The sequence below is a fragment of the Clarias gariepinus genome, chromosome 1 (genome assembly GCF_024256425.1).
Source record: "Clarias gariepinus isolate MV-2021 ecotype Netherlands chromosome 1, CGAR_prim_01v2, whole genome shotgun sequence".
Taxonomy (NCBI): Eukaryota; Metazoa; Chordata; class Actinopteri; order Siluriformes; family Clariidae; genus Clarias; species Clarias gariepinus.
The window spans coordinates 41,162,135-41,174,273 of record NC_071100.1 but is presented as its reverse complement, the minus strand read 5'-3'; the positions used below and the strand labels follow the sequence as shown (position 1 = coordinate 41,174,273).

The 12,139-nt window shown below is 39.4% G+C and overlaps 1 protein-coding gene across 1 annotated transcript in view; it reads left to right on the top strand.

Moving 5' to 3' along the window:
* brinp2 (bone morphogenetic protein/retinoic acid inducible neural-specific 2) overlaps positions 1 to 11,866 on the top strand; it is a 141,040-nt gene extending 129,174 nt beyond the window's left edge. The window contains exons 7-8 of the mRNA XM_053499439.1: positions 2,020 to 2,242; positions 10,684 to 11,866. Of these exons, the coding sequence (XP_053355414.1) occupies positions 2,020 to 2,242; positions 10,684 to 11,797 (1,337 nt within the window). The 3' untranslated portion in view covers positions 11,798 to 11,866. The remainder of the gene's footprint in view (positions 1 to 2,019; positions 2,243 to 10,683) is intronic.
* Positions 11,867 to 12,139: the final 273 nt, after the last annotated feature.

Genomic DNA, 12,139 nt, shown 5'->3' with positions numbered 1-12,139 from the left:
AGCCTCTTTTGCCCTTTTGTGCTAGTCTGCAAAAAGAGTAGGTTAATTGCTGCTGTGTGGTGGCCACTGACCCCCTCATTAAAGAGGTGTAATTCTGTACTGACCCCCCTCACATCAACAGGGGAGATTGGCCCTTGCTTTTCTACAGGGTCAGTTTGAACACTGGGCAGCTATTCAGATATCAGGATGCAGGTGTGCACAGCGTTTGTATAATGAGCAGGGCTATGTGAGACTTTGGAGAGAAAGAGAATTTTGTCTTCAGGGCAGTATACTGCTAAAACATCGACATCTCATTTACAGGCGTCTTTTACGCTCTTATTCAGAGCAATGCAATGCAAAGCCCACGTCTGGTATCTAATTGAACATAATTAGCCTGCTGCATCTCTTCATCCTCCTCCTGTTTATGGTCATTTGGACACTCATTCGCTGCAGTGAATGAGGATATATAGTCTGTGAATGAAAATAGACTTTTATCAGTAACATTTTGAAATAGCTCAATTGTTCATTTTCGGAAGAAAAAAAAAAGATGTGGATAGGCAGACCACATTTCCTAAGTGTGCCAAGAATAATAATGAGCCTTCTTCAGCAGCAGGACAACCTGGAAAGAGAGAGATAAAGGGGAGAGGAGGGCAGGATAAGAAAGAGAGGACAAGTCACTAAGGAGAAGAGAAGTGAGAGATGAGATCTATCAGCCAGAGCAGCAAGAGGAAAAACACAGACCACATCAAGTCCAAAACACAGACAGAGAGACAGAGACAGATGTGCTTTCATGGCTCTGTTTCTTTGCCGGGCATAGCAGACAGCCAGGCCTTATACTGAACACAATGGACGTTCTTTCATTAGGAAAAGATTTTATACAGCGGACTGATTTATAGCGGTATACCTCTGTGCATTTTAACGTTAGCACTTTCAACCGATTTTATGGTAATAACGCGGTACGCCTCATGGTGAGACACGGATGAATGAGTTAGTGTCACTTGTCAAATGATATAGTTTCCTAATAACATATATGTGCCTTTTTAAATGATGAGAGTCATTTGCATATGCGAGACAGAGGACAGTTCAGTGCTGATAAAGCAAGGAAGGGTATGAAATTGAACAATAAATTTGACAATTATTAGAAAGTTGATTCTGATGAAGGTCACATTGAAGTCGATCTGTTGGACTAAGAGAGAGAGAGAGGGAGAAAGAAGGCACGCAGCATGTATTGGATGAGAAGAGCTGTGTGTAAACTGAGCCCGAATGACTCTCTGAGCTAGACCAATCGTTATCCAACACTGATTCAGTGTTATTGGTGGGAGCCTATGGGTTTGCCGTCTTACATGGGATCATTGCACATTATAATTGCCTGGGACAGCAAGGTGCTCAGCGGAACATAAGCTACGTGTCCAATAGCCTGGAGAAATCCCCAGGAGCTTGCCCATTTCTCACTGTCCCCATCTGCACAAGTGTCTTTATTTCAGTCATTTCCAAGGACTGCCAGTGTCAGCTCAAGCATTTCTTGAAGTAAAAATGGCCATTATGATAATTTGAATTTGATGTTTTCCCTGAAGTCTGGTGTTTCTTGCTTGTTCAGCATATTCATGCAAGCAAACAGCAATAGACTTGTGCACGCATTCTACATCTATTGCTGTAGCACTTCATCCAGGGAACAATTATCCTTCCATATCTTATTGTCTGTATTTGCCTGTGGAAGCCCAGAACCGAGACACAAGCTGAGAATTTATGTACTGCCTGCTGTAGATTTTTCCACAACACTTCTTTCTGGCTTCACATCTTTTGAGCCACTAACTGTGCGTTTCCTTCAGATGTTCAGGTCGTTATCTTAAATGTCACTTCTCCACCCACGTTTCACAGCCCATTACTCAGAATCAAAGCTCTTATGATTTGCTTATAACATCACCTTCCTCCTGCTGGTTATTTTTTGCTAATGAGTGTTCAGTGCGTCATGTCCAAAATGTTTAGTTTTTGCCTCGTTATGGACACTTTAATTAATAGTCTATTTCATGTGTTTTTCAGATGAGTTTAAGGCCTTTCTGAAGAAGCTGCCCACTGATCGATTTTTGAACACATCAGCTATTTTGAAGTTCTGGAGTTTGGACACGGCCTTGCAGAGACGCCACACTCAGCTGGAGACGAGCACTAAACTAATCTTAGGCAAAGCCAACAAAATTGTGCGGAAACTCTTTACGCTTAGCAAGCGCTGTCCCAAACAGCCAAAGATCAGCCTGCCCAGAGAAAGGTAACATGTCTTTTTCGTTTGCTTATTAGCAATAAATTTGACAAGATAAGATAAGATATGATAAGATGAGATGAAATGAGATGAGATGAAATGAGATAAGATACTGTAAGGCTTTAAAAAAAAAAAGGAATGAAAAGAAAAAGAGCGCATTAGTCACCCTCAGCAGTATTTGGGATAGAAAAAGGGTGTTTATAGGTGTGATTATATCTTTTGAGCTGATGCAGCCTGTTACTTTGTGAATATTCATGTAACACTTATCAGAAGAAACAAAGAGATTAAATGTGCAAATAAAGAGAGAGAAGATGGGTGGGTCATGAAGTCATGTGTAAAAGTTAGTGTCCCTGCTTTTATTCTGTTTTTGTGTAAAAACATAATTAAAATAATCTGGTTCAAGCAGGTCTTACTATTAATTAAATACAGCCTCAGATGAACAAAGCCTATCCCAGGAGACTTAGGGCATGAGGCAGGGTACCTCCTGGACAGGGTGCCAATCCATCGCAGGACACACACACACTTACTCATACACTACAGGCAACTTGGGAACACCAATTAGCCTAACCTGTGGGAGGAAACCGGAGTACCCAGAGGAAACCCACCAAGCACAGGGAGAACATGCAAACCCCATGCACACATAGCCAGGAATCAAGCCAGGCCAGAAATCAAACCCGGACCCTGAAGGTTCAAGGCGACGGTAGTAACCACTACACCACCGTGCCGGCTACACCATACACCTACACTGCCATTATTTGTTTAATAAAATTGATTAAAATAATAATAATAAAAATAAATTGTGGGCAATACTAACTACCTATTCTATTGTGGCTGCACACCGAATCATTTCCATATAATTTGTATTTTAACATTTTACAGTGAGAAAGATTATACACAAGTGAAAAGCATACAATTTTTTTTAAGAGAAATATCTAAAATTGTATTTTCCTAATACTATAAGGATTTTTCTTATTATCTTTTTACACACACAAAAAAACATAGAATAGAAAGAGGCAGTACTAACTTTTACACATGACTGTATGCTCCTGGGTTTTTCTCAGCACTCTGTACAAGTCTTTTTGTGCAATGCAGCTCATGTACTCCAATTTTTACTTGTAGTCAGTTTTTTTGTGAGTTTTGGTGGAAAGAGCAGTCTCTGTTGCACCTTTTGAACTAGGTGGAAACTACAACATAACAGATCCTGTATGAAGTTAATTCACAGGAACTTAAAACTTTTCTCCCTTCCTAGCTTCTCTAGAGTACAGTGAAACCTCGGATTGCGAGTAACGCAGTTTGCGAGTGTTTCGCAAGACGAGCAAAGATTTTTAATAAATTTTGACTTGGAAAACGAACAAGTCTTGGTTTACGATTACTGAGTATCATGTATTACGCGCTTCTTGTTTTGACGCCGAGCGTCATGTGATCACAACTGAGCCAACGGTTTTTCTCTCTCTTGCGCTACGGAAGTCTTTGTAATCGTCTCCCCTGCTGGGTCTTAGTGCGCGTCTCTTACTGGTATAATCAACATCCATACATGTGTGTACTGTTTAGTATAACACTGTGACTATGTGTGTGTGTAAAACATATTTTATTTTGTGTCTGTATGCGTGTAAAGCAAAAGCAAGTCTCATTAGAGAGGTTAAAGATCCATTTTCTCTCTCTGCTCAAGGCTCAGCCTGCTCTTTGTGTCTATGTGCGTGTGTCCCCCCCCCCCACACACACACGCACATACCCCTCCTATTTTTGCCTTCACAAACACACACACACACACACTCACTCACTCTTTCTCTCTGCTCTACACAGAAACACTGCTCTGTCGTGATTCTTTTCAAAGTAAAGTGCAGGTTAATGTGTTGTATTTTTAGTTTATATTTAGTGTTAATTATTTTTATGTATTTATTTTTTTGGGCTGTCGAACAATTGGGGCTGTGGAATAATTTGAGTTTCCATTATTTCTTTTGGGAAAATTTGATTTGATTTACAAGTGTTTGGAATACGAGCTCACTTTTGGAACAAATTATGCTCGTAATCCGAGGTTCCACTGTGTATATAACGGCAGGGGTGTGCCTCGACATCCTAAACTCAACAGGGTTTTTTTTTTTTGGTGCTAAGGAACATGCTGAAGACACCATTCTGCCTATTTTTTTTTAAAAAATCCACAAAAGTCCTTTGTGCACAGGATTCAAGTGCACAATGAAATTCTCAGGCATAATTTGCTGGATTTTTTGAAGTGATCACAGAAGAGATTTTTAGTAATAAGAGCTGAAATGAAATTTCAAACATCATTACAATTGCTCTGATTCCTCTGATGCTCCAGATACGTTAGGCTGTGTGAAATGCAGTCAAGACCTTGTCATTTTTCTATCTGCGTGTTCAGGGTGGATAATGGCTTCGATATTGAATCTGTCTTAATATCAGACATTCGAAGTACTTGTAGGAGCTGAGCAAATTTGTGATCATGACTGTTCATGTTCATAATTACAAGTGACTTTTACCTGATTCTAACGTGGCCACGTCTGTTCCCTGAAACGGCATGCATGCACACTTCGAGATGCTCACGCCATCAAATACGTTATAATTAAACACCATATATTTTTGTGCAACCAATTAATCATTTTAAACAATGGTCGGTATTTAAGCCAAAATTTGCTTGGGATTTTGCTTTGGCGCCAAGCAGTTAGTCGGCTGTATTTGTTTAGGTTCAGGATAAGGAAGAAAAATCCCATAAATAATCGCTTAAGCTGTTATTGCTAGAACTGAAATGAAATTCTAGTATTGTGGCAAAAAGTGACACAAATTCCATTCTGCCTGTTCTCATTCATGTTGTAGGACCATGTCTCGAATATGTTTCTGATCTACGACTCAGGTCTAATCTGAAACATTAGATCTGTGCGTTCAGACAGCCTTAAAAAAATCTGATGTGTGTCCCACTCAGAGATGGGTAGAGTAGCCAAAAAATGGACTCAAGTAAGAGTAGCTGTACTTCAAAATAATATCATTCAAGTAGAAGTAAAAAGTAGTCTTTCAAAATATTACTCAAGTACTGAGTAACTGCTTCAATTGTAATGTCCGATTTTTTTTTTTTTTTAGAAATTATAATAATTATATATTAGTGTGTGTGTGTGTGTATAATAATATATATATATATATGTAATATAAGGCCACCAGCACCGATCGGTGAATAGGGCAACAAGAGTTTTCCATTGTAGAGAACTTTCGCTGTTTCCGTAGCGGTTGTTTTTTTTTCCGGGGCGGGTTGCTAGCTCAAAATATAATATATATAGTATAATTATTATAATTATATATGCCAACATTGCAACGTTTAATGAAACAGCTAAACTTACTGTGACATGTTTTCTCAGGTTAGAAGTCGAGTTTTTATATACTGTGTAAGTGTGTGTCTGTTTTGGCAGATAGCGAAGACAAAACAAATAATTTTTCCCACAGTGCTGCCTGACTACATGTGCTTATTGTTATTGCGGCTGATTGGTCAAACAGAGTCATGTGATTATTGTTGCTACGTCTGATTGGTGAAACAGTCATGCGGTGGCTCCCCCGGCTGCATGTGTAGAATAAATGGTAGAAAAGTAATGAGTCAAAAGTATGAGTAGTGTTTCTTCTTCATAATTATACTTAAGTAAAAGTAAAAAGTATAGTGCAGTAAAACTACTCATAGTAGTAATTTCTTTCTTTTTTTTTTTTTTGCAAAAATTATCCAGAGTAAATGTATTACTACCCAACTCTGGTTCCACTGGGATAAAAATGGATTTGACTCACTTCAGATTGAAAATATGGACACAGCGTTAAACATCAATTACAAGATTTTCCAATATTTTTCTGAAAAAAAGAACTCACAAATGCAATTATTTTATTTGTATTTTGAGTCTGCACATTTTTAGTCAAAACAAAACTTTTAAAACAACATGTGATAAATCTATTTAATGATTAAAACACATTTATTATTAAATAAATACATCCCATTTGTGAATTCGCTGTACAGTATGAGGATGCGTGTGTGCTCAAATTCATTTCTGTTGAGGGTACATGGGATTTTATGATGACTTGTTTGGTAGCTTGGGGCGTGTGATTGATAAAGAAGCTCCTCTGCGGTTTGGTGACCGTCTCTTCTACAACGTTATTTGCATGCGATGCGATAGGCGCTTTCAGCTCAGTGCCAATATTTAGGCTATGTAAATAAATATGTATATTACTGCTGTGGAAAGTCTTTTTATCCATCACTCTGTATTTTTTCGTGAACATAACAGGGTCATGAACTTGTCAATTATCACCTGTCAGTCTTTCAATTCCATGAAAAGGTCATGATGTTTGTCTGACAGATGTTTGGCCGGGTTTGACGTGTTGCCATGCTTTGTGAGACACATTTTAATGCGGTGTTTGAACAGTGGTGCTGCTGTGCTTATAAGCTCATGTTTTTTTGTCCAGTTTATAGCCAAAATATCTCTGGATTTCACTTAGGTTCACCTCTTTATTAATGAACTCAGGTGGTGCTGGAACTGCTGCCATCACTTCAAGTCTAGTCTTTGAACAAAACAAAAAACTGGTCTTTTTTTCCTAACGTTGCTCTCAACCCACTTCACACTTGCTGTGGCTGACATTACAAACTCAGTCATGGTTGTTTTCGGCATTAGTGGTGTGCTTAAAACGGTAGATTGCATCTGGTCGTTTGTAGTCCATAAGGGTTTTGCAATCCGAATTATTATTTTTTTCTTTTTTTAATAACAGATGAAGTTAGTTCCTCTAGCTCTGCTCTTTGATTCTTGTAGAATTTAATTAGCAGTGTCTTTAGATTAATGCAGATCCTGATGCTAACCCTAACCCTAGGCATGCAGTCAGCTTGATCGTGTGGATTACCCAAAGCTAACTTAGCATTAGATTGAACTCCACAATTGGCATGAATTATAATTTAGCCATAATTCCTCACATTTTTTAAACTCATATTCATATTTTTTTTTCTTCTGTAAAGCTGCTTTGTGACAATGACTATTGTTAAGAGCACTATATAAATAAAATTAAACAAATTGAATAAATTAATCCATCTTCTATACCGCTTATTCTGTATTCATGGGTTCTAGAGCCTATCCCCGGAGAGCACAAGGCAGGGCACACACACACACACACACACACACACACAAATGGCACTCGTCAGGGTGCCATTTGTCTCAATCTAACTCTGTTAACCACATCTTCCTTTGTCATTTTTCGGAGGGCTGCAGGTTGGAGTGGCAAAGGATGTGCCACATTACAGTAAAAAAAAGAAAATAATTTAAGTCACTTCGGCTATTAATGTGAACAAAGCCTTAGACATAAATTTCAATATTTTCCAATATTTTTCTGCATAAAAAGGACTCTGAAATGCAATTATTTAATTTAATTTAAAATCTGCACATTTTTAGTCACAACAAAACTTTTAGAACAACCTGTAATACATCTTTAGAATTGAAGCAAATTGAATAAACGTTCTTATAAATTAATTTATATAACCCATAATATAAATTTGATACATAAATCAAAATAAACTTTTTAAGTCAATTTTATTTGTAAAGGGCTTTTAACAGCTCTGGTGTAATTTTGCTGCATTATTTATACATTATTTACAATATTTTACAAATTTAATTTTATTTAATATTACAATAGAATTGTTTCTAACAATAAGGTAATATAAAATAAGTGGAAGTAGATCGTGTTCTTCCTGATACGACAGTGTTTTTTTAAATAGATGTGTTTAAATGTTTAAATGCTAAAAAAAAAAATAAGTTACCACTTTTACTGTTTTCAGATTTTTCATTTACAGATCTTTTTTTATGTAGTATATTTTTTCCCCATCTGGCAAAACAGCAAGGTTAGTATTGCTGCCTCACAATTACAAGTATAGGGTTTGAATCTTGCCGCTGGTCTGTGTGCAGTAGCCTTGGCATGTTCTGCCTGTGTTTACAGGTTTTACTCCGGTTTCCCCCCACAATCCAAAGACAGATGTGTCCAAAGTGCCTGTGATGTATGATTGAGTGTGTGCTTGTGCCCTGTGATGGGGTGGCAGCTTGCCCTGTGCCCTGACTTCCCTGGGAGAGGTTCCAGCCCCCCCTCAAGTGTTTCTTACATCAACTGCAGTATGCAGGCATTAAATTTAACCCCTTGTTTTATAACACAGGCAAGTCAGCCGTAGTTAAAACTAGAGTGCATGTATATGATGAGGTTTATGGCTACTACTCTTCATTTGCAGGAAAAAAAACAACTACTCGTTGGTTTTATTTTAATGCAGTGAGATGCAAACTTTTGCACTCCGTAAGGATGGATCTGCTGTGAATTATGGATAATGCGAAAAAATATTGAGCCACAGTGTTTCACTATTATAATTTTTTATTTTAATATAAGTTCACGGGAGCCTGGTTGGATTTGGCCCATGGGCCCAGGGTGTGGTCTAAAACATTTAAGCAGAAAACATTAAAAGATACAGTACATGTTGTTTGTGATCCTCAGCTGTGTGTAACATCCAGCAATCAGTTGCCTATTAAAGCCGCAGTCTTAATTAAGAATGGACAGGAAATATAATACGTCTCCCTTAACTAGCATGAATTAATATGTATGTTAACAAACCATGAACTGTAGCAATAGTCCACTGATAAACATGATACAAAAACACTTGCATTAACTTAAGTTCCTTTAATCTATGTGAATAAAAATAACTGAAGATAAATGAGTAATAATTTAAATACAACAGGTTGAATGTTGATAATTTACAGAATTTTTTGTTTTTAAGTGTAAATACTGAGAATTTAATTTATGCATTTGGCAGATGCTCTTATCCTAAATTACTTAAGGGGTTCAAGGGCCCATCAGTGGTAATTTGGTGGCACTGGGTTTGAACCAGAGACCTTCTGGTCTCTTGCATCATTAATTTACTCATGGATTGTATAACATTAATATAATATTATAATACAATTGAATTAATGCTGAAGTTTACAGGTTTTTTTTAATGCTAACAAATAAATGATATAATTTCTATTAATTGCACTTGAGAGAGAAAAATTAAAGGCATTACTCCACTCATCCTGAATAATTCTGGAATGCCAGTTGCCCATTATTAATAGCACGACCCAAACAATAAAAAGTGAACATTTAAAATATTTTTCTTTCACTGCAGTTCATATATTTCATACTGACCATGTATTAGCAGCAAGCGTCAGAGCTATATGTTCACATGATTGACAGGTGATGTTTATAGTGCTGTGTGGGCAGCGATGTGGGAATTAATAGTATAAAGCATGGCTAAAATCACAAAGAACGCCGAACAGAGAAATGAAAACCAGAATAGCTAGACAGAGGTGCGAGATACATGAGACAGACAAAAAAAAAGATGTAGCAGACAGAGCTGTTTAGCTTCTCTACGCCAGATTGAGAAGACCTTTGCACACTGTGGTTAGTGTGTGTGCACTGTAATGAAGTGCTCGAAGAGAGTGGCAGGTCGTGGTTAACGCACTCTTACTGTGAAGACTTTCACTCTGCTCTGACAAGCCACATGCCATTTTGTGTCACAGCTCTAATAAAATACAGCTCCCATGGACACGGAGAGTGAAGGGACCTTGGCATACAGATGTGTCCTTCTGAATTCTAATCGAAATGTGTTTGGAGAAAATGTGTATAAATCAGTTTAGTCAGCTTCGGATCTGAGGCGGCTCAAATGAATGACATATCACTTAGCCGAATGTTCCCTCGAGCGGATTTCATTATATATAAACATACTTAAACAGAAAGCTTTTGTCTGGCTTTGTCACTCATTTGTCATATTAAAAGGCAGTATATTCAGCAACGGACATAGGAGAAGGAAAATGTCCCGTTCTCATTTGAATCTGAGTACCTTGTTGCTATTTTAAAATATCTGATTGTTTAAAAAGCCACCGGTTATGTGCAGTGTGTTACATAAGAAGGCATGTAAGACTAATGTGAGGCACTCAGCAATCCAGACGATGAGAACTGGCAGAGTAAAAGGAGGCACTAAAGGATAAAGAGGGTTTTAATTTACGAGTGTGGGGGACTTCTTGTTTCTACATTTTTGTGAAGTAAGTAGGATGGTAATGGATGAATCTGTCGAGCCAAATGCATTTATCAAAACGACATGACGGTTGCTAAATGGGAGGATGGAAAAGACAACCATACCACAGTCTATTGCTTGTTTTTTGTTTCTTTGCATGGTTTAGTATCAGGGCAGTTCTCGGGCACAAATCAATGGGCATGAAAAGTGGAATGAAAATTCAGTATTCAGCGGAAAGAAAATGCAGCCAATGTTATTCCTTTTCAGGCAACTTTCAGGCGGTTTACCAAACGTCTTAATACAAATTACAGAGGTTATGTAATTTTCCTGCATTAAGCAAAGCATGTACATTTCTAATGCTTTAAAATTGTTTCTTTCTTAATGGTTCTCCTTTCTCCTGCAGGACACTGGGTTTCTGGTTGAACAGAGTTCAGTCTCTGCTGTACTGCAACGAGCATGGGATTCTGGGCTCCTTCTCAGAGGAAGTGCATTACTGCTTGTGTCCTACAGAACAGGGCAGCTCCTGCCAGGGTACGGTTCCTTGTCAGGTGGGTGAGGGCACATTATGTGCCTTATGTGCCCCGGACAATGTCACCCGCTGTGGCATATGCATGCCTGGGAGCTTCCTGCAGCTGGGTTCATGCCGGCCAGCCGTGGCCATCTCCCTGGACCACTATGTGAACTTTGACTTGGACATGGTGGATGCAGAGGCACACCACCTGCTGCAGCGTCTGGATGGGCGTCTGGAGGTGCGCGCGATCTACATTAGCAACGACGTGCGCTTGGGAAGCTGGTTCAACCCAGCGTGGCGCAAGCGTATGCTGCTTACACTTAAGAGCAACAAAAACAAGTCCAACCTGGTGCACATGCTCATGGGAATCTCTTTCCAGATCTGCACCACACAAAACAGCACGCTAGAGCCTGTGCCTGCCATATACGTCAACCCGTTCGGTGGAAGCCATTCGGAGAGCTGGTTCATGCCCGTCAAGCAGAACGACTTCCCTGACTGGCAGCAAACTAAACTGGATTCGGCACTGCCATGCCACAACTGGACACTGATGCTGGGCACCAAATGGAAGTCCTTCTTTGAGACAGTGCATGTCTACTTGCGCAGCCGTATCCTCACAGATGACCCAAGTGTCAACGAGACACTCTTCTACGAGCCTTTGGAAATGGACTCGGCTAATCTGGGGTACATGAAGATCAACAGCCTGAGGGTGTTCGGTTATAGCATGCACTTCGACGCCGATGGTGTCAAGGAGCTGATCTCTCAGTTGGACTACCCATACACACAGGGCACGCAGGACGCTGCCTTCTTGGCACTGATGGAGATCCGCGACCGTGTAAACCGGCTCTCACCACCCGCCGAGCGCCCGCTTGACCTCTTCTCCTGCCTGCTCCGCCACCGGCTCAAGCTCTCAGCCAGTGAGGTGACGCGTGTCCGTGACTCGCTTCGCAGCTTCGGTGCCAAGCTGCCCAGCTCCTCCAAACCTGAACTCGCCCAGCTGTGCAGCTAGCTCACATCATTCTCTGCTGCCTATGTGTGTGTGTGTGTGTGTGTGTGTGTGTGTCTAAGAGAGAGAGAGAGTGAGAGAGAATTGCAAATTAGAAAGTTGGAGAAGTCAGCCAGCTGTACAGCTAGCTCACATGACTTTCTCCTGCACTTTCCTTTACTATTTTATCTGACTCCTGAAATCTTATATTGAAAGATGTATATACTGTATTTAATGGACTGAGATGCCCTTAATGGAATCTTTGTATTGAGAAATGTGATTGACTGATACAGCAAGGCATGAATGGTAAGTTTGTTTATATGTCTTTTTTGGAGCTAGCTTGGATCATATTCTCTAGCGTGTGTG